General features: G+C 38.3%; 2 protein-coding genes across 2 annotated transcripts; both read right to left on the bottom strand.

The window, feature by feature from the left end:
• Positions 1-1,295: 1,295 nt before the first annotated feature.
• Positions 1,296-16,098, bottom strand: LOC133515535 (5-formyltetrahydrofolate cyclo-ligase-like). The gene is made up of 5 exons (XM_061848083.1): positions 16,007-16,098; positions 15,411-15,620; positions 12,715-13,065; positions 12,469-12,610; positions 1,296-1,533 (listed from the first exon to the last, which is right to left on the bottom strand). Exons 2-5 carry the CDS (start codon positions 15,531-15,533, stop codon positions 1,313-1,315), a joined length of 837 nt encoding a protein of 278 aa, XP_061704067.1. The 5' UTR covers positions 15,534-15,620; positions 16,007-16,098; the 3' UTR covers positions 1,296-1,312.
• Positions 5,193-8,761, bottom strand: LOC133515503 (uncharacterized). Its single transcript, XM_061848049.1, is given in 1 exon segment — positions 5,193-8,761. A coding segment is annotated over 1 exon segment (2,679 nt). The 5' UTR covers positions 8,706-8,761; the 3' UTR covers positions 5,193-6,026.
• Positions 16,099-22,251: the final 6,153 nt, after the last annotated feature.

The raw sequence follows: 22,251 nt of genomic DNA, 5'->3' as shown, positions 1-22,251 counted from the left end.
AAAAGTGGCTGTGACATAATCGGACAGACAGACGGACATGACGAATCTATAAGGGTTCCGTTTTTTGCCATTTGGCTACGGAACCCTAAAAATACCTAAATTATTTTGAGGCGGGCACTTTATAGGTACAAGTACAATCGGGGACATTCGTGTTGAACCAGTTCCGTAAAACCACCCAACTATAGTCCAAAGCTCCCAACTATGGTCCACAAATAAACTCAATTTTTCTCGTTCAGGTGTGTATTTTACTATATTTTTGTAGTTCTAAGGCAAAGTATGTTTATAAATGGAAGGTAAAACTAGGAGTAAACCAAATGGAACATTGGTATAGATACTTAATTTCCTTTTGAACTTGTGGACCATAGTTGCAGTTTTGGACTATAGTTGGGTGGTTTTACGGTTCAGAAATCTTTTGCCTCAATCCTTACGAGCGGCTGCATTTTGAATTATTTATCTTAATAACGAAAAGGGTAAAACAGGTAATGAGACAAACAGTTTATTAGTTGTTGTTGTTTAGGCTAAACTTCGCCTTCACATAAAGATAACCAATTGTGATGCATTTAGAGTTCCTTATCATAGTTTGAAAATGCCGGCCACTACAAAGACAATGGACGACAATGAACTTCACCTGAGCTATATTTTTTTCAACACCCACTTTTTTTTTTTTTATGGAGGATAGGCAGGCGTTTGACCACGATCACACCTGATACTTTTTTTAAGTGTTATCGCCTCACCGCCTGCAAGACGTTTAAAAGATTTTCGCCCTTAAGACCGCGAGAGTCCCCGATTGTACCTAACTAAAAGTGAAAAAAATAAAGGAAATATTGAATAAATCATATCTGCCAATATTATTTTGAAAATGATCGGTTGACCTATTTTTTTTCCAAAAACCTTTACTTCTTTTTGAAAAGACGTAAGCGCCGGGAAGATACGCTCTTTTGCTAGTATAGGTTTTCAAATCCCATGAAGGTACGGCCCCCTATTCGTGGCCCAACAACAATTTTAGCAAAACTTTTTTGTAATAACTTGTTAAGTATACATATAGGTAATTTTTAGGGTTCCGTGCCCAAAGGGTCAAACGGGACCCTATTACTAAGACTCCGCTGTCCGTCCGTCCGTCCGTCCGGCTGTCACCAGGCTGTATCTCATGAACCGTGATAATAAAAGTTGAAATCAAATAGAAAAATAAACAAGATTCAAGATCGATTGACATTATGTACAAAAAACTGTCCAGTACCCAATTGTCCGACTTACCAGTAACCAGTACTCGTAATGAACTAAAGTAAATAAAACTGTTTAATCAAAATTACATTTATTCAGCCGTCAAAACTTCATCAACTTTCACATCATTGATATCAACGGGTATCTCCGGGTATATCTGCTGGTTAAAGCCCACAGCTAGCACATAGAGGTCGCGGTCTGCGTGTCGCGCGCGCAGTGCGGTGAGGTAACGGTCGTAGTAGCCCCCGCCGTGGCCGCAGCGCCAACCGTCGCGCGTGAATGCTGCTCCGGGGGCTATTACTAGGTCTAAACCTGGAACAAAGGGTAAAATGCTTTTAAGGGTTCCGTAGGTTAATCAGCCAAAAAAATCCAAAAAATACCAATAGATTGCACTGTTCACAATTATGCTACGCTTATGGTGCCTTTCGTGTTTATTGTTGGATGACATAAGGTAAAAGTACTAGTGCTCGACGCTGCACTAGTATTCGACATTGGCACTTTATGTCAAAGTGACAAGGATTAAATTCGAATACAGAAAAATCTTCGTTGTTCAAATTTCACCTATATTTCTATGACATAAAGTGCCCATGTCGGTAACTAGTGCAGCGTCGAGCACTAGTACTTTTACCTTAATGGAAAATTTGTAAGGAACCTTCGGTGCGCGACTTCGGACTCGCACTTGACCGTTTTTTAGTATGAGTTACCATCAAACGTCGGACTATAAGGGGCAGTTTGAGGGCAAGGTAAGGTTTACAAAAAAATCTTAACTTACGAGTATTATAATGTACCTAGTATTTGTAACATAGTTAATTTAATTAGTTACCCGTTATCATTTATTCATCTTTAATGTGTAAATACTCTTTGAAGTGATGACTGATAGCCCACTGAAGTGGCCACAAAAACACTCTTCAGCATTTTGAGCAATGCAAATACTTGCCAATAACTTCAGTCGATGTTGAAAGATCGTTCTCCCATTTAAAATGGATATTTACAAGCCGACGAAGAACCTCGACTGCCAAGAATTTGGAAAAAATATTAATAATATATTCTCATAATATACCTACAAATGTACCATGAATGTAACACGGAGTATTCAATCTTATTTTTATTTAAAATTTAAAGGATATAAAAAATAAACACCTAACTAACGTACAGCCTTAAAGCCGTGTTCATAGAACTCGACATGCCCAGTTAACTCATTTGTGTTTTGTTCCTTTCTCACAACTGCAATTGTCTGAGTGACGGATAAAGCCAAACTAACTTTTTCACCATTTTGACTTATGTGTAGTCCAAGTACGTTTATAAATAACGCAGTTAGTTGCTATGATATTTGGAATTTCACATTATAAATACTAGGTACCAAATACTATGTACAAATACTCGAAAGTGAATTGATTGATTTGCGAACCTTACCTATCATTCTGACATGCCACGAAAATGCCCGCTGGAGTCCGACGTATGGTTACCATTATCATTCCTGTGTGTTGAGAATTAAAATTATCGCCTGTTTTTACACACTGATGCATTACTGCAAATTAGTAGTAGTAGTAAAATACTTTATTGTACAAAAATTGAAACAAAACAGGAAAAACACTTATCATTAGTGCATAGGCGAACTTATCTCTTTAAGGTATCTCTTCGAGTTAACCTTTAAGCAATTAAGGAGAAAATGGGATACGGTAACATCCGTACTGTACAAAGCGGCGCAAAAAATAGAAAAAAATATAATTAGTTATTGCATTGCTCGCTAGATGTCTCTTTTTAAAATGCAAACTAGCTAACGATGTTTTTTCCTGAAATAATAAGGTCGAGTCGTATCCAAGGTCAATTCAGTAACCAAACAGTAAAGTGACAGTGGTCATAGATTAGTATATGTTATTTGACTGAAGTGATACAGTAATGTTTAGTGAAGTAACCGCGCTAATCGTGATAGTAAAGTGAAGTGTGAGGAAACCTGGCTGTTCCAAATCCGCACTTAGACTTTCCATTTTTCATATGTTAGAAATGGAATCATCGGTGTAATTGACGTTGCTTATCATTTTCAACTTCTACTGTGCGACTTCACGGGTTTATGTCTTATGTACTACATTTTTGTCTACTGAGATACTTACCAATTTTTTAGGTTTTATAATAAAAAAGTTTTAGAATTATTTTAGATGACTCGTAGAAAAAGTATTATACACCGTGTTTTTATTGAATTGCGTTAACTCCGGGGTTTCGGTAAGTACGTTAAGGAAACCAAATGGCATAGTTAAATTTCAAAAAAGATTTTTTTTTTTACTATTTTTATTTTTATAAAAAGTAACTAAATGTTGCATATAGCGTGGTTCTAACACGGGTATTACATTTAACTCAACCAAACAATTGAAAACTGTGATATATCAATGTCATTTCTAACATCGATCGTCCGAGATAGTACGTACGTTTAGTAGCAAATGTATGAACTCGCACTAAACACTAATCAATAAGTAAACAGGCCCTAAGGCAAGTGTACACGCTCGTCAGGGCCTTATAATATAAAAAAATATGATTGATTATCTCCGAAATGGAGTTAGTTAGAATATCGGTATCTTTGAGAAAGTTACTTAATTTAAGCTCAGGAATGCACCCTCGAAATTAACGCAAATCAAAAAAAACACGGTGTATACAATAGTGATATAATCAAGCTTTTCAATCTCGTACCTTACTTAGGCAACTCAGCAAGCTTCGTAACCTAAACACGGTACTCGACTGAAAAGCTCTCTGTAATAAACGTTGCACGATTGTTCAACTTTGTTTTGATATCTCCACTTCTTAAATCTATACTTGGGTCCTAAAGACCAATCCTGCCGAATTCATAATTCATAATTAATTTATTTCATAGAATATGGTATATATGTTACCGGAAATGTATGAAATCTAGGAATTGTATAGAAATCCTAGGAAATTTATACAATTCCGAAGCTATTTAGGAAATGTATAAAATATGGTTTCAAAAACTATTTAATACATACTTGTCCTAGGAAATATGTAAAATTCCTAGGAATTGTATATAATTCCAATATCGGATTAGGAAATGTATAAAAATAATGCTTTCTGTAATAAAACACGTTGTTAAAATGAGAATAATCATTTTTATTAAAGCACTCGTTGAGACAACAACGGTCAGGTAACAATCATATCATAAAATATAATAATCTTCATATTATCTTACTAATGAAAGCTTCGAAAAACAACATCTAGTAACTAGTAATTCTGGTGTCGTTGTTTTTTGGTATAGAACAGCATATTCTGCCATCACTGGCGTAGAAATATATACAACAAGAAATTTATATAACTTAAAATTAAGAAACATTAATAAAATATACAAAATTCAATCGATCATTTCAACAATAAAATTCAGAAAATAATATAAAAGATTATGTGTGATGTTTGTCTATCTACCCCAAGCGTCAGTAATAAACGAGTGTCCACTGAGTACGGTCGTTTGCCTTATCGCCACTTAACCTATACCTATATACTACATTCTGGCGACGAGGATGGGATAAGGCAAACGACCGTACTCAGTGGACACTAGTTTATTACTGACGCTTGGGGTAGATAGACAAACATCACATTATGTCAGGAAAATACAAGAAAGAAAAAATACGAATAACACAAAATTCAAAATAAATATATCTCAGTTTTCATTACAGTTTAAAAATTCATGTATATTATAGAAAGGAAATCCTTTGTTCACGACACGCCGTATTTAATGAGCTGCACCGACGACTATGAGTCGAGCCTCTTTATAATACATGACTCTGTTAGTATGTCAACACAACTACTTTGCCGACCCTAACACCCTCCCTCCCCTCGTTGAGCTCTGGCAACCTTACTCACCAGCAGGAACACAACACTATGCTATGTACGAATGCTGTCAAAATTTAGACAAATACAGTTGTTGAATGCAATAAGGTTCATAATTGAGTGGAGAATTAAAACACGTCCTGTTGCTATGATTTTTGTAATGCTACTAAAAATGAAATGCATATATAGGTAATACTACTAGTTATGATAGGTTCGAGTGCGCGTTAACATACCGCCGGCCAAAGGACTACTAAGTCCTTTAAAAACAATTATACATTTTAATAAGCTGAAAGCATGCAAATATATGGTACATTAATCATTAATCTGTATTGGTAATAAGTATAGTTTTGTAACTGGTCTTTTCACCACACTATCACCACTTTTAACACTATACACTCGCGTAATATGGTCTGGACCTGGATGTTTAGCGACTATTCGGCCGAGAGCCCATTTTCCAAGTGGAAGATTGTCGGTTTTAATGAGAACAATCTGTCCCTCTTTGAACTCTTCTACTCTCTTTAACCACTTTGGTCGCTGTTGCAAACGTGACAGGTACTCGTGTTGCCATCTGCACCAAAGATCTCTGACCAATTTCTGTGTGTGCTGCCATCGTGATAGTGAGCTCATTCGAACATCCTTCAAGTCGGGCGATGCGACGTTTATGGGTGCTTCGCCGATCAGAAAGTGTCCGGGTGTTAGGGGTTCTATACTGTCTGTATCGTCGTTATCAATTGGACATAACGGCCTTGAATTTAAGCATGCCTCAATTTCGCAAAGGACTGTCACAAATTGCTCGAAGGTAAGGTGAGAGGTGACGATTCTTTTTAGATGATATTTCAGGGATTTTACACCAGCCTCCCACAAACCACCAAAATTCGGACTATAGGCGGGGATGAAATGCCACTGCGTACCGTCTTTAGCCAAGGAATCGGAAATTTCTCCTGTAAAATCTAGTTGTGCCTCTTTCCATGCGTTAATCAATTCCTTATTGGCTCCAACACAAAGTTTCTTCCTTGGTCACTCCACAAATGGTTGCATCGCCCTCTCCTGGCCACAAATCTCTTGAAGGCAGCTATAAAGGCTTCAGAAGTCAGGTCACTGACTAGCTCTAGATGTATGCATTTAACTGATAAGCATATAAATATAGCTACATACGTCTTCGTAGTCTTTGCTCCTCTACCCTTAGACATTAGGGTAGTGAAAGGTCCTGCAAAGTCGACGCCACTATGTAAAAATGGTCTAGCAGGCGTAACTCGTTCTCTTGGCAGGTCTCCCATCAGCTGTGCTTTTGGAGCAGCGTTTTGTCTGACGCATACAAGGCATTTATTGACGTGAGCCTTTACTAAATTCTTTGATTTTATAATCCAAAATTTGGAACGTAAATAACTCATCGTGAGTGTTATTCCACCATGCATGGTCTTTAAGTGTGCGTCGGCTATTATCAGAGGAGTTAAGTTGTTTCTATTGCCCAATATTAAGGGATGCTTTTCTTCATTATTTATGTTTGCAAGTCTAAGCCTTCCTCCCACTCTCAGTAGACCTTCTTCCAAATAGGGATTTAAAGATTTTATAGTGCTCCGTTTATGTACTTGTTTGTTCGTCGTTAGTCTATCTATTTCTTCTCCAAATTCTTCCTTTTGTACAAGTCTTACACATATTTGCAGTGTGTGGTCTAAGTCATGAGTAGTTAATTTTAAATTGTCTATTTGCAGTTTTTTCATGTTCAGAAATTTGCGACAATATGTTACGGTTTTTATTAATTCTTGTAAATTATCAAAGTCTTTAAATTGCTCTGTCAATTTTCTCTCCTTCTCGCTTCCATACACGTTTAAATTTGCCTGTATCACGTTCTTCCTTTCTATGTCGGTTGAAATGACATTTGGTCTTCTATATTCTATTTCCTTTCTAGATAGCCATTCAGGGCCTTCCCACCATATCTTAGAAACCTTCAACTCTGACAAGTACATTCCTCTAGATGCAATGTCGGCGGGGTTATCCTCTGAAGTAACGTGATGACACTGGTTTTGACTAACATTGTTTGTTATTTCCACAACTCTGTTTGCCACAAACGTTTTCCACCTTTGTGGTTCGCCAAAAATCCATGAAATTACAATGGAAGAGTCTGTCCATGCGAATATTTGTGAAGCTGGTATTCTCATAGCACAGCGGACTTGTCTTAACAATTTTGCCAACACAACGGCTCCACATAATTCCAATTTAGGTAAAGAGACAGGTTTCACTGGAGAGACTCGTGTTCTCGAAGCGATTAACCTTGTTTTGACTGTACCGTCTGCCTTTTCTACTCGAATGTAAACGGCTGCACCGTAAGCGGAGATAGAGGCGTCACTGAAACCGTGTATCTGAATATTTGCTCCTTCAGTGCTCAAAGTGTCCAGCCATCTATCAATACGGACCTCATTGACCTGTCTCAAGTCTACTCTTAATCGAAGCCATTCATCTTTTAAGGGTTGACTAAGTTCCTCGTCCCAATTCACCTTTGCCAGCCACAACTTCTGTATCAGTATTTTAGCCATCAGGACACAGGGTGAGATCCAGCCCAGAGGATCAAACAGTTTCTGGATGTCAGACAAAATGGTTCGTTTGCTGATATGATTAGTTACCTCTGGAAGATTAAGGTTGTACTCGAATTGATCTGTTCCCATGTTCCATTGAACACCAAGTGCCTTGATCGTGCCATCCATGTTTAAATCAATATGTGCGTTAACTGATCTATCTTCGGGCTTCAAACTTCGCATAAACTCGACACTATTGAATGACCATTTCTTGAGCTGAAATCCTCCTTTTTGCATAACTTCTTGCAATTGTTTGCTGGCTTCTATTGCTTGTTCGATAGTGTCACATCCGGACATCAGGTCGTCGACGTAGAAGTCTTCTGTGATCATCTTTGCTGCAACAGGAAACTCGTCTCCTTCATCTATAGCCAGCTGTTGCAACGTTTTAACTGCCAGATATGGAGCTGAAGCTGTTCCGAAAGTTACTGTTAGGAGACGGTAATCTTCTATTTCCTTGTCGCTGCTACTTCTCCATAAAATTCTCTGATAGTCGGAATCTTCTTTAGTTGTTAGAATCATCCTATACATTTTGTGAATGTCTGGGACGAAGCATACAGCGTGCATACGCCATCACATTATCAAACTTCTCAAATCTTCTTGTAAAACTGGCCCAACAAGGAGGTCGTCGTTTAAAGAGAAACCATTGGTACCCTTAAACGACGCGTCATACACGACACGCGTTTTTGTAGTTTCCTTCTCTTCTCGAATAATTGCATGATGGGCTAAGTATACACTCTTCTTTGTATGTCTTTCATCGGTTGGTACCTTTTCCATGTGCTTCTGTTCGAGGTAATCATCAATCACCTTTACATATTCTTCTTTAAGCTTTGGCATTTTTAGAAATCTTCTCTCTAGTTGTATTAATCTGTTCTGTGCTATTTCTCGTGTATTTCCTTCACATGCTCTTGGTACTTCTGTCTTTAAAGGTAGCTTGACGATGTATCTTCCTTCTTCATTTCTTTTGTAGGTATTTTTGTAAATTCTTTCACATGTCTGTTCTTCTTCCGTTAATGTTCTCTTTGTATCGGGTTCAACCTCCCATATAGTCTTCAATAAATCATCTACATCGACTTGATGATGCATTGTAATAAAAGATTTTTCCTGTATACTTGTATCCGTCTCTCCATTATCTCCAAATAAGATCCAACCCAAGTAGGTTTTCTGAGCTGAGAGAGGTAGGATGGTGTACCCGGGGGACCCTTGATTATTGGTGTATCTTCTTGAATAATCTGTGCATATACTTTAACTCCAAGGAGAAGATCTACTGGACCTGGTGTGTTATACTTTGGGTCGGCCAGGTGTAGATTTTGTATGTGAGACCAATTGCTTGTATTCATAGTTTTCACAGGCATTTCAGTGGTCAATTGCTTGGAAATCACATAGGCTCGAAGCTGTATGGAATACGACGTTTGATATTGCGACGAAACCTGTAATTGAACCACTTGATTTGCGTTCGCCTTTATAGGCCCCAATCCAGTTATACTTGCTCTTGTTGATTCTCTTTTAAGTTTTAATAATTGGGCCGCTTTCTCACTAATGAAAGATGCCTGTGAGCACGGGTCGATAAGAGCCCTGAGTGCAATGGTGTGACCTTGCTCACTCTTTACGTTCACGATTGCAGTTGCTAATAAGCCATCACTATGTCTAGCTGTGTGGTGTGATGCAATTGCCACGGTAGCTTGAATTCCTGGTTCAGTCTCGTTGTCCTTGGATAGCGTCGGTTGGGTATTGTTATCTTGCTCTGCTGTTTCCGGGCTCTTGGATACATGGACGAGTGAATGATGGCGCTTGCGACATATTCGGCATGACATGGGCAATCGACACTTGAAAACCGCATGTCCTGGTACTAGACAATTATAACATAGCCTATTGTTTTTACATATTCACATCTCTCATTAGGTAGCATCTTTGCAAATTCTTTGCAATGAGAGAGTGTGTGATTACCTTTACACATGACACAACTCTTCTCTGTATGCGATTCTGTGGCGTGGAACGTGCGCTCTTTGACTATGTTTCTTTCGCGCGGAGTTGATAAAGAAGCGGTGATGAGCTCTAGCGTTCGGAATTTAGCTTCCAGAAATTTGACGAAGTCTGTCCACTTGGGTAATTCCTCGGAATCATCCTTGTGAGCGTACTCCTCCCAATCCTTGTGTGACTCCGGGTCCAATTTCTGCACTACCAGAAAAATGATTAAAGGATCCCAGGAATCGGTGGCCATATTCAAATTATGTAAACTATTTAAGCATTCAGTTGTAGTATCCAATAATGATTTCAGGTTAGTGGCCGACTGAGTATTTAATCTCCTTTGCATAAATAACCGCTTCAATATAGAATTCACTATTAACCTTTTGTTTCCATAACGCTTTTGAAGAATGTCCCACGCTTGTGTATAATTACTTTCGGTAATTTGAACGTGCTTTAAAATCGCTTCTGCCTCGCCGGATACACTGGTCTTCAAATAATGCAATTTTTGTACATTACTAAGCGACGCATTGTTATGCACAATTGACAAAAACAAATCTTTAAAAGTGGGCCATTGTTCATAACCACCGGTAAAACTTGGAAGTTGAATTCGAGGTAATTTTCCCACTTGGTTATCCGAGTTATTTGTATTGAGGTTGATTTGTTTTGTGTTGCTGTTCAATAAGTCCTTCAGATCGCCTTCAATGTTCAAGTATAAATCTTCGTAAATAAAGTATTCTTCGTTAATAAAATATTGCGTAACAGCTCGTTGTTCGCGTGGCATAACCTTAATAAGTTCTTGATGTGTTTGTTTGAACGTCGCCCAGTATCCTTGTATGCAGCTTAATCTCGCCTCAACATAACCTCTTGTTAATCGTGCCTTAGAGCATTTCTTTAAATTCACTTGTGTTTTCTGAAGTAAACCTGCCGTATCTTGTAAAACAGTCATCAATTGTTCCGCCGTAGCCATTTTTCGTAAGTTGAATCTTCACTTATTCACGTATAAACACAAGTAAACACAATGATTTGAAATAAATATTTAAGTTGAAACGAAATTGCATTGAAATCGTATCTTTTAACTTGTTTCTATCGGCTTGTTTATCACATTCTTTTGTTCTCGCGGCCAGGTGTCCAACGGCGAGCGCTCGAAACACTTTTTCCTTATCCGGATCGTTTGGACCATATGTTGAATGCAATAAGGTTCATAATTGAGTGGAGAATTAAAACACGTCCTGTTGCTATGATTTTTGTAATGCTACTAAAAATGAAATGCATATATAGGTAATACTACTAGTTATGATAGGTTCGAGTGCGCGTTAACAACAGTATATCTTACTATTCTCCATAGCATCCACCCTAACCGCATCCTTACTATGCTGCTTAATCTTCCAACTAGTCTCAACCATGACCTCCAAATCTACTGGCAGAACCCTCAGCATCTTCATCTGTCCCCGCGAATACTGCGGTACGAATGCTGTCCAAATTTAGTCTAATAAAGTATATCTTACCATTCTCCATAGCATCTTCCCTAACCGCATCCTTACAATGCTGCTTAATCTTCCAACTAGTCTAAACCATGAGCTCCAAATCTCCTGGCAGGACCCTCAGCGTCTTCATCTGTCCCCGCGAATACTGTGGTACGAATGCTGTCCAAATTTAGACTAATAAAGTATATCTTACCATTCTCCATAGCATCCTCCCTATCCGCGTCCTTACTATGCTGCTTAATCTTCCAACTAGTCTCAACCATGAGCTCCAAATCTACTGGCAGAACCCTCAGCATCTTCATCTGTCCCCGCGAATACTGCGGTACGAATGCTGTCCAAATTTAGACTAATAAAGTATATCTTACCATTCTCCATGGCATCCTCCCTAACCGCATCTTTATTATGCTGCTTAATCTTCCAACTAGTCTAAACCATGAGCTCCAAATCTACTGGCAGAACCCTCAGCATCTTCATCTGTCCCCGCGAATACTGCGGTACGAATGCTGTCTAAATTTAGACTAATACTGTATATCTTACCATTCTCCATAGCATCCTCCCGAACTGCATCCTTACCATGCTGCTTAGTCTTCCAATAAGTCTCAATCATGAGCTCTAAATCTCCTGGCAGGACTCTCAGCGACTTCTTTTCTCCCCGCGAATACTGCGGTACGAATGCTGTCTAAATTTAGACTAATACTGTATATCTTACCATTCTCCATAGCATCTTCCCTAACCGCATCCTTACAATGCTGCTTAATCTTCCAACTAGTCTAAACCATGAGCTCCAAATCTCCTGGCAGGACCCTCAGCGTCTTCATCTGTCCCCGCGAATACTGTGGTACGAATGCTGTCCAAATTTAGACTAATAAAGTATATCTTACCATTCTCCATAGCATCCTCCCTATCCGCGTCCTTACTATGCTGCTTAATCTTCCAACTAGTCTCAACCATGAGCTCCAAATCTACTGGCAGAACCCTCAGCATCTTCATCTGTCCCCGCGAATACTGCGGTACGAATGCTGTCCAAATTTAGTCTAATAAAGTATATCTTACCATTCTCCATAGCATCTTCCCTAACCGCATCCTTACAATGCTGCTTAATCTTCCAACTAGTCTAAACCATGAGCTCCAAATCTACTGGCAGAACCCTCAGCATCTTCATCTGTCCCCGCGAATACTGCGGTACGAATGCTGTCTAAATTTAGACTAATACTGTATATCTTACCATTCTCCATAGCATCCTCCCGAACTGCATCCTTACCATGCTGCTTAGTCTTCCAATAAGTCTCAATCATGAGCTCTAAATCTCCTGGCAGGACTCTCAGCGACTTCTTTTCTCCCCGCGAATACTGCGGTACGAATGCTGTCTAAATTTAGACTAATACAGTATATCTTACCATTCTCCATAGCATCCTCCCTAACCGCATCCTTACTATGCTGCTTAATCTTCCAACTAGTCTCAACCATGAGCTCCAAATCTACTGGCAGAACCCTCAGCATCTTCATCTGTCCCCGCGAATACTGCGGTACGAATGCTGTCTAAATTTAGACTAATACTGTATATCTTACCATTCTCCATAGCATCCTCCCGAACTGCATCCTTACCATGCTGCTTAGTCTTCCAATAAGTCTCAATCATGAGCTCTAAATCTCCTGGCAGGACTCTCAGCGACTTCTTTTCTCCCCGCGAATACTGCGGTACGAATGCTGTCTAAATTTAGACTAATACAGTATATCTTACCATTCTCCATAGCATCCTCCCTAACCGCATCCTTACTATGCTGCTTAATCTTCCAACTAGTCTCAACCATGAGCTCCAAATCTCCTGGCAGAACCCTCAGCATCTTCATCTGTCCCCGCGAATACTGCGGTACGAATGCTGCGTCACCTCGAGCCAGAATGTCGTTGAGGATCGGCTCGGTCGGGACTTCTGTCGGTAGACTCAGGAATAGGGATATCCTTTTGGCTGACTTGTATTTTGGGTGGGCGAATATCTGAAATTATTAGTTGACGAAGCTATAAGTCTGTACTTAAGAATGAAGGCTGGCCGACATAAGCATTTAACGGATATTTTCACAGAAAACATACGAGCAAGTACAGGTAATAAAAATCGCAAGACTGAGTCGACCCTCTAGTGGCGCCCTCATTAGGGGGATTGTTTTTTCTAATAAATTAATGTACACATCATTCTTAATTTATGTATAAATAAATCAGTATATTAATATTGTTGTCCTACTTATTCCCCAATATTTGATCAATGTGATATAATTTATATTAGGTAATAAAGGACTTCATCACCTAAACGAAAAAATTTAGCCACCATTCGCCGATGTGACAGAGACCAAAAGTTGACAAAGACTAGAACTACAACATTTATATACTTGATAATCCAGAAATGGTTTAGTTAGTTTATTAGAAAACGCAATCCCCCTAATGAAGGCGCCACTGGACGGTCGACTCAATCTTCCGATTCTTATTTAGTTCGTAGATTTTTTACGTTATATTTGATAAAGGATCTAGCAGGCTAAGCGAACTAGAGATGCCCCCAACAACGGATTTGGTCATTCTTTCAGATGGTGTACTGGCAAGTCCTAAGAACACTCTATGCTTAATATCAGTCCTCGATCTTCTTTTGTTTTCTAGTTATTCAGGATAATGTAAAATAATCAGCGTATCATTGAAAGTTGATAAATATAAATATAAAATCATAACTAGTCCCAAAAATAATATATTATGTGAATTTCCGTAGAGACGAAAATACCTGCCACGCGTGTTCCTAACCTAACTCGGGAAGTTATTTTAGGATATACGATTAAATTGCGATTATATTGTACAGAAAAGGGAACTCTACCTACCTATATAGATAAAAAAATTGCCAAAAATCAAAAGGCTAAATATGTAATGAAAGTTATTTAAAGCAATAATTTCAAAATACTTCTATGTAAAAATAAATAAATGAAATAAAAATCAACAAAAATAATCAGCGTATCATTGAAAGTTGATAAATATAAATACCTATAAAATCATAACTAGTCCCAAAAATAATATATTATGTGAATTTCCGTAGAGACGAAAATACCTGCCACGCGTGTTCCTAACCTAACTCAGGAAGTTATTTTAGGATATACGATTAAATTGCGATTATATTGTACAGAAAAGGGAACTCTACCTACCTATATAGATAAAAAATTGCCAAAAATGAAAAGGCTAAATATGCAATGAAGGTTATTTAAAGCAATAATTTCAAAATACTTCTATGTAAAAATAAATAAATGAAATAAAATTATTTTATTTCGGATATAAATCCATAATGTATTTGTGGCGCCGGCGTCGGCCGCGATTGCTGGCCGAGCCGCGCGGGCGCACCAATCTGCTCGGTCTGGCGCCGCTGACGCGCGCTGTGCGGACCCTCAACGTAATGGCGGAGAATATTGACCTATTCTCATGTTCTCTGAATGAATTCACAAAGTCAGCATTGTATATAGGAAAACACAGGGGTATCGGCACCGAGTACAATTTTATTCCATTCGGTGTCGAGACCCTTGGTCCGTGGGGCCCTGGCGCTCTGAGTCTCTTCAAAGATCTGTCTAAGAGACTCAGAGACGCCACAGGAGATCAAAGAGCTGGCAGCTTCCTCGCTCAACGCATCAGTCTAACGATCCAGCGAGGAAATGCTGCCAGCGTCTTCGGTACTATGCCGCAGGGGCCATTTTTAGATTTATTTTAGATTTAATTTAGTAATATTTTAGTTTTAATTTATATTGTGTTTTTATAATTAATAAAATATTGTTTTTTTTTTATATAGATTGTATATATTATCTTATAGATGTAATGATATACTTTAAATTATATTTTTATATATAAGTAGTTACACTATTGTCTTAGATTTAGTACCTGTAAAAATAGTTGTAAGTGTGGGAATTAAAATATAAACAAATAATTGCTACTTATTTACACTTAACTTATAAAATAGTATTAGTGGAATTACGAACAAGTTTTTACCTAAATTCCTACATATTTATTTTGCTACAGAGTGGAGTTTTGTCCACTGCTGCAGCAGAGCTTTATAAAGTGACGCCACGTGCCATGCAGCGAACGAAAAAATGTTTATTATGTTTATTATCAATCGCTGATGCCATGCCTGAACTATTCAAGTACTTAGGTAAGTTCGTTAGGCACATTTTCTATTATAATGTTCCAGTAGAGAGTACCATTTTGTACCATTTGGCGTTGAAACTCTAGGTCCATGAGGTCCCAGCGCGCACAAGTTTTTTGGAGATATCGCGAAACGTCTGGTCACCATGAACTAATTAACCCTACAACAAAAACAGATACTCACTTTGCTCAGAATGATCTTCGACTGCCGGTCCCGGTCCTCATTCGTCATCGCCGCGAGTCTGGCGTCCACGTCCAGGCGGAGCTCGGCTTTCAACGGGTTCGGTTTTACTTTTTTATCACTCATTATTCACTGTTAGTTTCTTGACACTCAATATAAATATAAAATGAGAGTTTCACTTGCACTTAGTGCCTAACTGCAGCAAAAAAATATCTCCAAGAAATTAATTGCAAATGGTGTCACAGGAAAGGTTAAGCATTAATTTATATTGTATACCTACTTAATATAGGTACGTGTGTTAACTCGCACGAATACCTACTAAAATACATCAATTATTAATATTAAGAAGTATTATTACTTAAAGACTGGCTTACGAACATTACGAAGTGGGACAGAAAATTGTTGCGCAAATGGCGTTTGTGCACATTTCGTTGGTTGAATCTAGTGTCCAAGTTAAGGCAGCGTTTTTTACAGCCCAAATGATGCAAGTGTTATTTTAAGCGTCAAGTTTCTATGAAATTATGACGTTTACTTAACACTTGCTACATCTAGGCTATCAAAATCGCTGCCAACTTATCTTGATCTGACTGTATCTTTACTTTTGTTAGCTACACGTATTGAGACGTCCAAACAGTTCCAGTATACACATTTTATGAATAAAACTTATTTGTTATTACATAACGTTTAATAAGAGTAAAATTGATAAATGAATAGGTACTTAGAGTTGTTTACTGAACAAATTACGCGTTAAGGTGCCGTAGGTTAAGAGAGCGGAGTTTTTGAAAAATCGTATCGCTTTTTTTGATAAAATATGGTTTCCAAAAATTTTATTAGTAATCTCGAAATTTTCTCTAGGGACTTCAGCGATTCGAATTCTGTTTTTTTTTACTTTCGCTTGTTAGAATAAAATCATGAACATAGGTCTAAAGGGGTCCACTGATTACCAGTTTACCAATGAACAGTAGGTATATTTTCATTAAATTCAATACAATTGTTGTCATAAAGTATTCTGAAGCATAGATAAATAGAAGTAATAGAGTGCTCACTTCATACATCAGTTTTGGTACCAAAATGATTACTATATACGCAGTCTACATACATCTAGCATCGAGTACCGGAACTCTCGGTACTGCTACCCGGACGATATCGGCCTGTCAGTTATTCGCGATTGTCAGATTTTGCGAATAACTGACAGGCCATCGTCTAGCAAACTGGTAATCAGTGTGCCCGTTAAAGCGCACTTTAAAAATTTGTAACAATTTAAGTATGCATAAAAAAAGAAAAAAAATGCTATTAAAAAGGCACAATTTTATTATTACACGCCTTTTTACACGTGATGTGGAAGGTTTTGCTCCAGTATGAAGGAGAAGGTGTTTCTTTAAATATATTTGTGTCTTGAATCGTTTTCCGCATATCGTGCAGGGGTAGGGTGCGTGTGCCACGTATGTCCCCGGTGTGTCTGTGTGTCGTCTGCCCGCGGTGTGTGTGTTTCTCATCTGTCCCCGACGTGCCCGGCCGCTGTTCCGACAACGATTGGAATTTTTTTGACGGAACTCAGCTTACTTTTTCTTTTTTAAAGCTTACAAAACATTAAAATTAAAGCATGACATCTGCGGTCCCGAGCACGCACATCCATCTCGTTCCCGCTTACACCCAGAGAACGTGAGAGAAGAACACGGAGCTACGGTACCTTAATAATAATATCAAATTTGTCTAAAAGGGCCTCTGCGCTGTTGGCTTCGGCCCCACGCATGCCTGCCAAAGGTCCGGGACCCCATGGTCCCGAGATATGGAAAGACATACAAATAATAATAATAATAAAATTCTTTATTGCACACTACATAAAAAACAGATACAGAAATTGATAAAATATACACATAATATATATATTGTTATTCTACAGCTACATTGCTAATCTAAGTAAAACAGTCCGTAAATCATATTGAGCCATTTTTTTATTTATTGTCGATTTCTGTTTTCATCAGATTTTGATACAATTTAGTGGATAGAAACAGATCGATTTATTCTGTACAATATTTTGAGCGAAATTTCAGCGTATGTCCTCTAAAAAACTTCCCTCGAGTTCCTAAAACCTGTATTTCATAGGTAACCTAAGAACCTAACTAGAATAATATTACAAAGATAGGTACATTTTTTGGCCCAAATTGGAATTTCGTATTTATTCCGCACAGAAAGAGGAGCTCTTCAGCAAATTTTAACAAAATCTAACAAAAAAAACGACATCAAAAAAAAAACTTATTTTCCAAAACTAAAATATTGCGTTCCTGCATTGTCTTATTTTAATGTTTTGTTCCTGTATTGTGTTTACTGAGCCAATTTTGATGAATAGGGATATCAATTGACCTTTTTTGGAGCCCGTTGTCATATGTATTTTTTGAACATCCAAAAAGGACTCCTCTGGAGTTGCAGGCGTACATAGGCTACGGAAAATGCTTACCATCAGGCGGGACGTATGCTTGTTTGCCACCGCGTAGAATAAAAAAAAAAGCGGCCAAGTGCGAGTCGGACTCGCCCATGAAGGGTACCATTTATGACGTATTAAAAAAACTACTTACTAGATCTCGTTCAAACCAATTTTCGGTGGAAGTTTGCATGGTAATGTATATCATATACTTTTTTTAGATTTTTCATTCTGTTATTTTAGAAGATACGGGGGGGGGGACACATTTTACCACTTTGGAGATGTCTCTCGCGGAAACTATTCAGTTTAGAAAAAAATTATATAGAAACCTCAATATCATTTTTAAAGACCTATCATTTATAATGGGGTATCTATACCCCACACGTATGGGTTTGATGAAAAAAGATTTTTACGTATTTTAGTCAACTTTGTTTTATGGTTTTCATGATCTAAAACGGATTGAGATTATGAGTTTCATCTTATTATTATGTTTGTCAAATCTGTCACTGGATTTAATTCGTGTAGCTACCGCTGACCTGGCGCTAGTTGCGCACGCTTAATGCCGCACCACGATACGATCCGACCGGACCGGTACAGACTGGACGTTCGTTTCGTCCGTGCAATTTTATTTAGTGTTAAGTATGTTCGTCATGTTTATTTTATGTTTCTTTCCTTTTTTCTGTTACCTTCCGTGACTATTTCGCACTCGATGGTCTCATCGGAAGATCAGCGCTGGAAGTCGCCAGCAACATGCTGAGATGAGGCCATTTCGTGACACTTTACTCTCACTATGTTCTCTTTTATGTCTGTCTATTACTGTTTGTGTGTTTATGAATAAAACAAATTCTATTTCTATTTCTATTTCTATTTTTTGAGTTTCAATTCTAAGTATAGGGATCCCCCAAAATTTATTGTTTTTTTTCTATTTTTGTGTAAAAATCCTAATGCGGTTCATAGAATACATCTACTTACCAAGTTTGAACAGTATAGCTCTTATAGTTTCGGAAAAAAGTGGCGGTGACATAATCGGACAAACAGACGGATATGACGAATCTATAAGGGTTCCGTTTTTTGCCATTTGGCTACGGAACCCTAAAAAGGAAGACATTAAAAAAACAGTCAGCACGAGAAAACGAATGAGCAATTTTCGTTTATAGTTACTTGGTAGTTGGAATTTTCCGAGATGATTTTTTGGGCTTAACCTCCTGACGACCAGCGTCCTCACAGTACATACGCCTCAATTAAGATTTGACTGTTTATCACTTCAACAGAGTTGAATTTAATCTGACAAATTTTGAAACCCGGTCGTCAGGAGGTTGAACCCCTCTGTTAAACAAAGCGACGACCGGTCTGACCCAGTGGGTAGTGACCGGTCCCGGGTTCGAATCCCGGTAACGGCATTTATTTGTGTGATGGTCACAGATATTTATTCCCGAGTCATGGGTGTTTTCTATCATCATCATCATTTAAGAGCATGGCTCTTGTCGGTGGAGTAGACGCCAGTTTTCGCGGTCCTCGGCCAAGTTCTTTAGGTCCCTGTAAGACACGAGATTTGCTTTTCCTTTTAGATAGTTGCTGCGTGAAACTTGCTCGTGGTTTTCCTCTTGCTCTTCTACCTTCGATCTTGCCTTCCAAAATAGTTTTAAAGCAAGTGTCGTGTCTTATCAAGTGACCTATCATTTTTCCTCGTCTATTCTCTATGGTCCTCAGTAGGTTTCTCCTCTCTCGTCTCCTCTTTCGTTTTTTTCTCAGTCCAACTTATTCTCTCCATTCTTCTCCACAACCACATCTCAAAAGCCTCCAACCGTTTCCTATCCTTCTGCCTCATTGTCCACGTCTCACACCCATACAAAGCGATGCTCCAGATGTACATCTTAATTAGGCGTTTTTTTATATTCTTAGATATCTTTGCCTTTAGCAAATGTTTTCCATATATTTAAGTATTTGTATATTACATATATCGTTGTCTGAGTACACAAGCCTTCTTGAGCTTACCGTGGGACTTAGTCAATCTGTGTAAGAATACTAAGAATGTACCATAATATTTATTTATTTATTTATTATATCGTCGCCTAGTACCCATAGTACAAGTTTTGCTTAATTTGGGGCTAGGTCGATCTCTTTAAGATTATCCCCAAATATTACCAATGATTTTGTAAATATACTTCTGCATGAATTATTTATATTTTAATACTTATATACTTGTTTTGACATTTAACTATTTCTAGAAATTAATGTATATTATAAATTATAATTTTAAATCCTTAATTGTACACCCTAGCAGGGTATCATGTACCTACTTGACTATATTTAATAAGGTCCGACCGAGATCTCGGTCTCGGTCTCGGCATTCTCGGCCAAAAATCGAGCCGAGATCTCGATCGAGATTCTTGCCGAGACCGAGACTAGGCAATGAGTTATCATTGGTGAATTTGAATTTTCCGCGCACGAGCGCCGGGGTCTAAGCCACCCGTTGGTTGCATTGCATCGCCCGGCTGGTGTGACGTTTTTAGGGATTTTGATTTGTTTCGTACCCACATTTTAAGCCAATTACTTATCAAATACTATGTAAGTGTTGGGATCGGATAGGCGCGGTTGCAACTAATGACTTGTACATTTGGGTCTTTTCGTTTTGAGGTTGTTGTTATTGATTAATAAATGAGTGTATATTGTTATCGGGATGTACCGACAAACATAAGGACATGACGAAACTATAAGGTTTCCATTTTTGCCATTTTGGCTACGGAACCCTAAAAATACTATTTAATAGCGCTATGAATAAATTATTACCTTTTTTCTTATAAATCGTCGAATTACGATTATAAAAACATTTTTAGTACAAAATTCGTCTTTTTTTTCTATTTTATAAATTCTCGGTCTCGGCCGAGACAAAAAAAGCGTTCTCGATCGGACCTTAATATTTAAGACCAAAATGTACAAATGAACATGATTTCAATGGAATAAATGATGTGATATGATATTTTATATTTGAAAGGTATTGTTTCACCTCAGAATATTCCAACTCTATAGTTACTTACTTACTATGCTATGCATAACATTTTAAACGATAAAGCAAAGCGGGGTTATCTAAGGCCGAGTTAAGAGCAAAAGTCCAATTTTATCGTTATATTATCAAATAAATAAATACTAGATAAATCAGTTAAATAGCTAACTGACCGACAAATGTCAGTACCCTCACCATGAGTCTTACGACCGACAACTGTCAGTACACTCACCATGAGTCTTACGACCGACCACTGTCAGTACACTCACCATGAGTCTTACGACCGACAACTGTCAGTACATTCACCATGAGTCTTACGACCGACAACTGTCAGTACCCTCACCATGAGTCTTACGACCGATAACTGTCAGTACACTCACCATGAGTCTTACGACCGACAACTGTCAGTACACTCACCATGAGTCTTACGACCGACAACTGTCAGTACCCTCACCATGAGTCTTACGACCGACAACTGTCAGTACACTCACCATGAGTCTTACGACCGACCACTGTCAGTACACTCACCATGAGTCTTACGACCGACAACTGTCAGTACACTCACCATGAGTCTTACGGCCGACCACTGTCAATACCCTCACCATGAGTCTTACGGCCGACCACTGTCAGTACCCTCACCATGAGTTCGATTTTTTAAATTTATATAGGTGTTAAAAGCATTTAAAATTTTGTGTGAAATCTGATTTTTTGCTCCTAATTTTTGTAATAATAAAAAAATCTAAAAAATTCAAACGTCATAGCTATGGTTAACATACATCAAATTATGTAAAAATAATTTTCAAAATGTCAATATCCAGAGAAGCAAATGGGGACTACGTTTGTATGGTAAATCGCCGTCCTCTTTCACTGGCGTTTGATTGGTGTAAAAATCAGCAATTCGTTACGGGAATAATACCTAACTAGACCTATGTCACAAAGTAAATAGCGGCGGCGCGCGCCGCGCCGGAGCAGAGAGTTCGCTCAGTACAAAGTGCCATTTTCGCCGCACGACAGTGACATTTACAGGCGTTCTCGGGCACTCTCGGGCAGAGCTTAGTCGGGCTGTGCGCGCGTTGCTCACTTGACGTCCCCGCCGCTACGTAGGTACCTACTGTCATGTACGTCAAAATGCAGTCTCTAAGGAATGTAAACATGATAAGATGTATGTATAAACGAATCGATGTATGTATGTCTGTAAACTTATATTACCTACTCCTTTTTAAAATTCGAAATTAATACAGAAGCAACCCTAGTGAGTCGGGCAAGTTTAGGTATGTATTTTCAAGAACGGCGGGAACGGACCTTCTGTTTATTTTTTATTTTGTGCCTATGTCTCGCCAACTAGACTAATATCTTGTCCCAGTAATCGTTTGATAATTCATGTATAAATAGCTGGGTGAGAAAATTAACATATATAA

This window comes from Cydia pomonella, chromosome 2 (assembly GCF_033807575.1).
Source record: "Cydia pomonella isolate Wapato2018A chromosome 2, ilCydPomo1, whole genome shotgun sequence".
Taxonomy (NCBI): Eukaryota; Metazoa; Arthropoda; class Insecta; order Lepidoptera; family Tortricidae; genus Cydia; species Cydia pomonella.
Note: the sequence above shows the minus strand (reverse complement) of the source record. Positions and strands in the feature narration are given on the sequence as shown.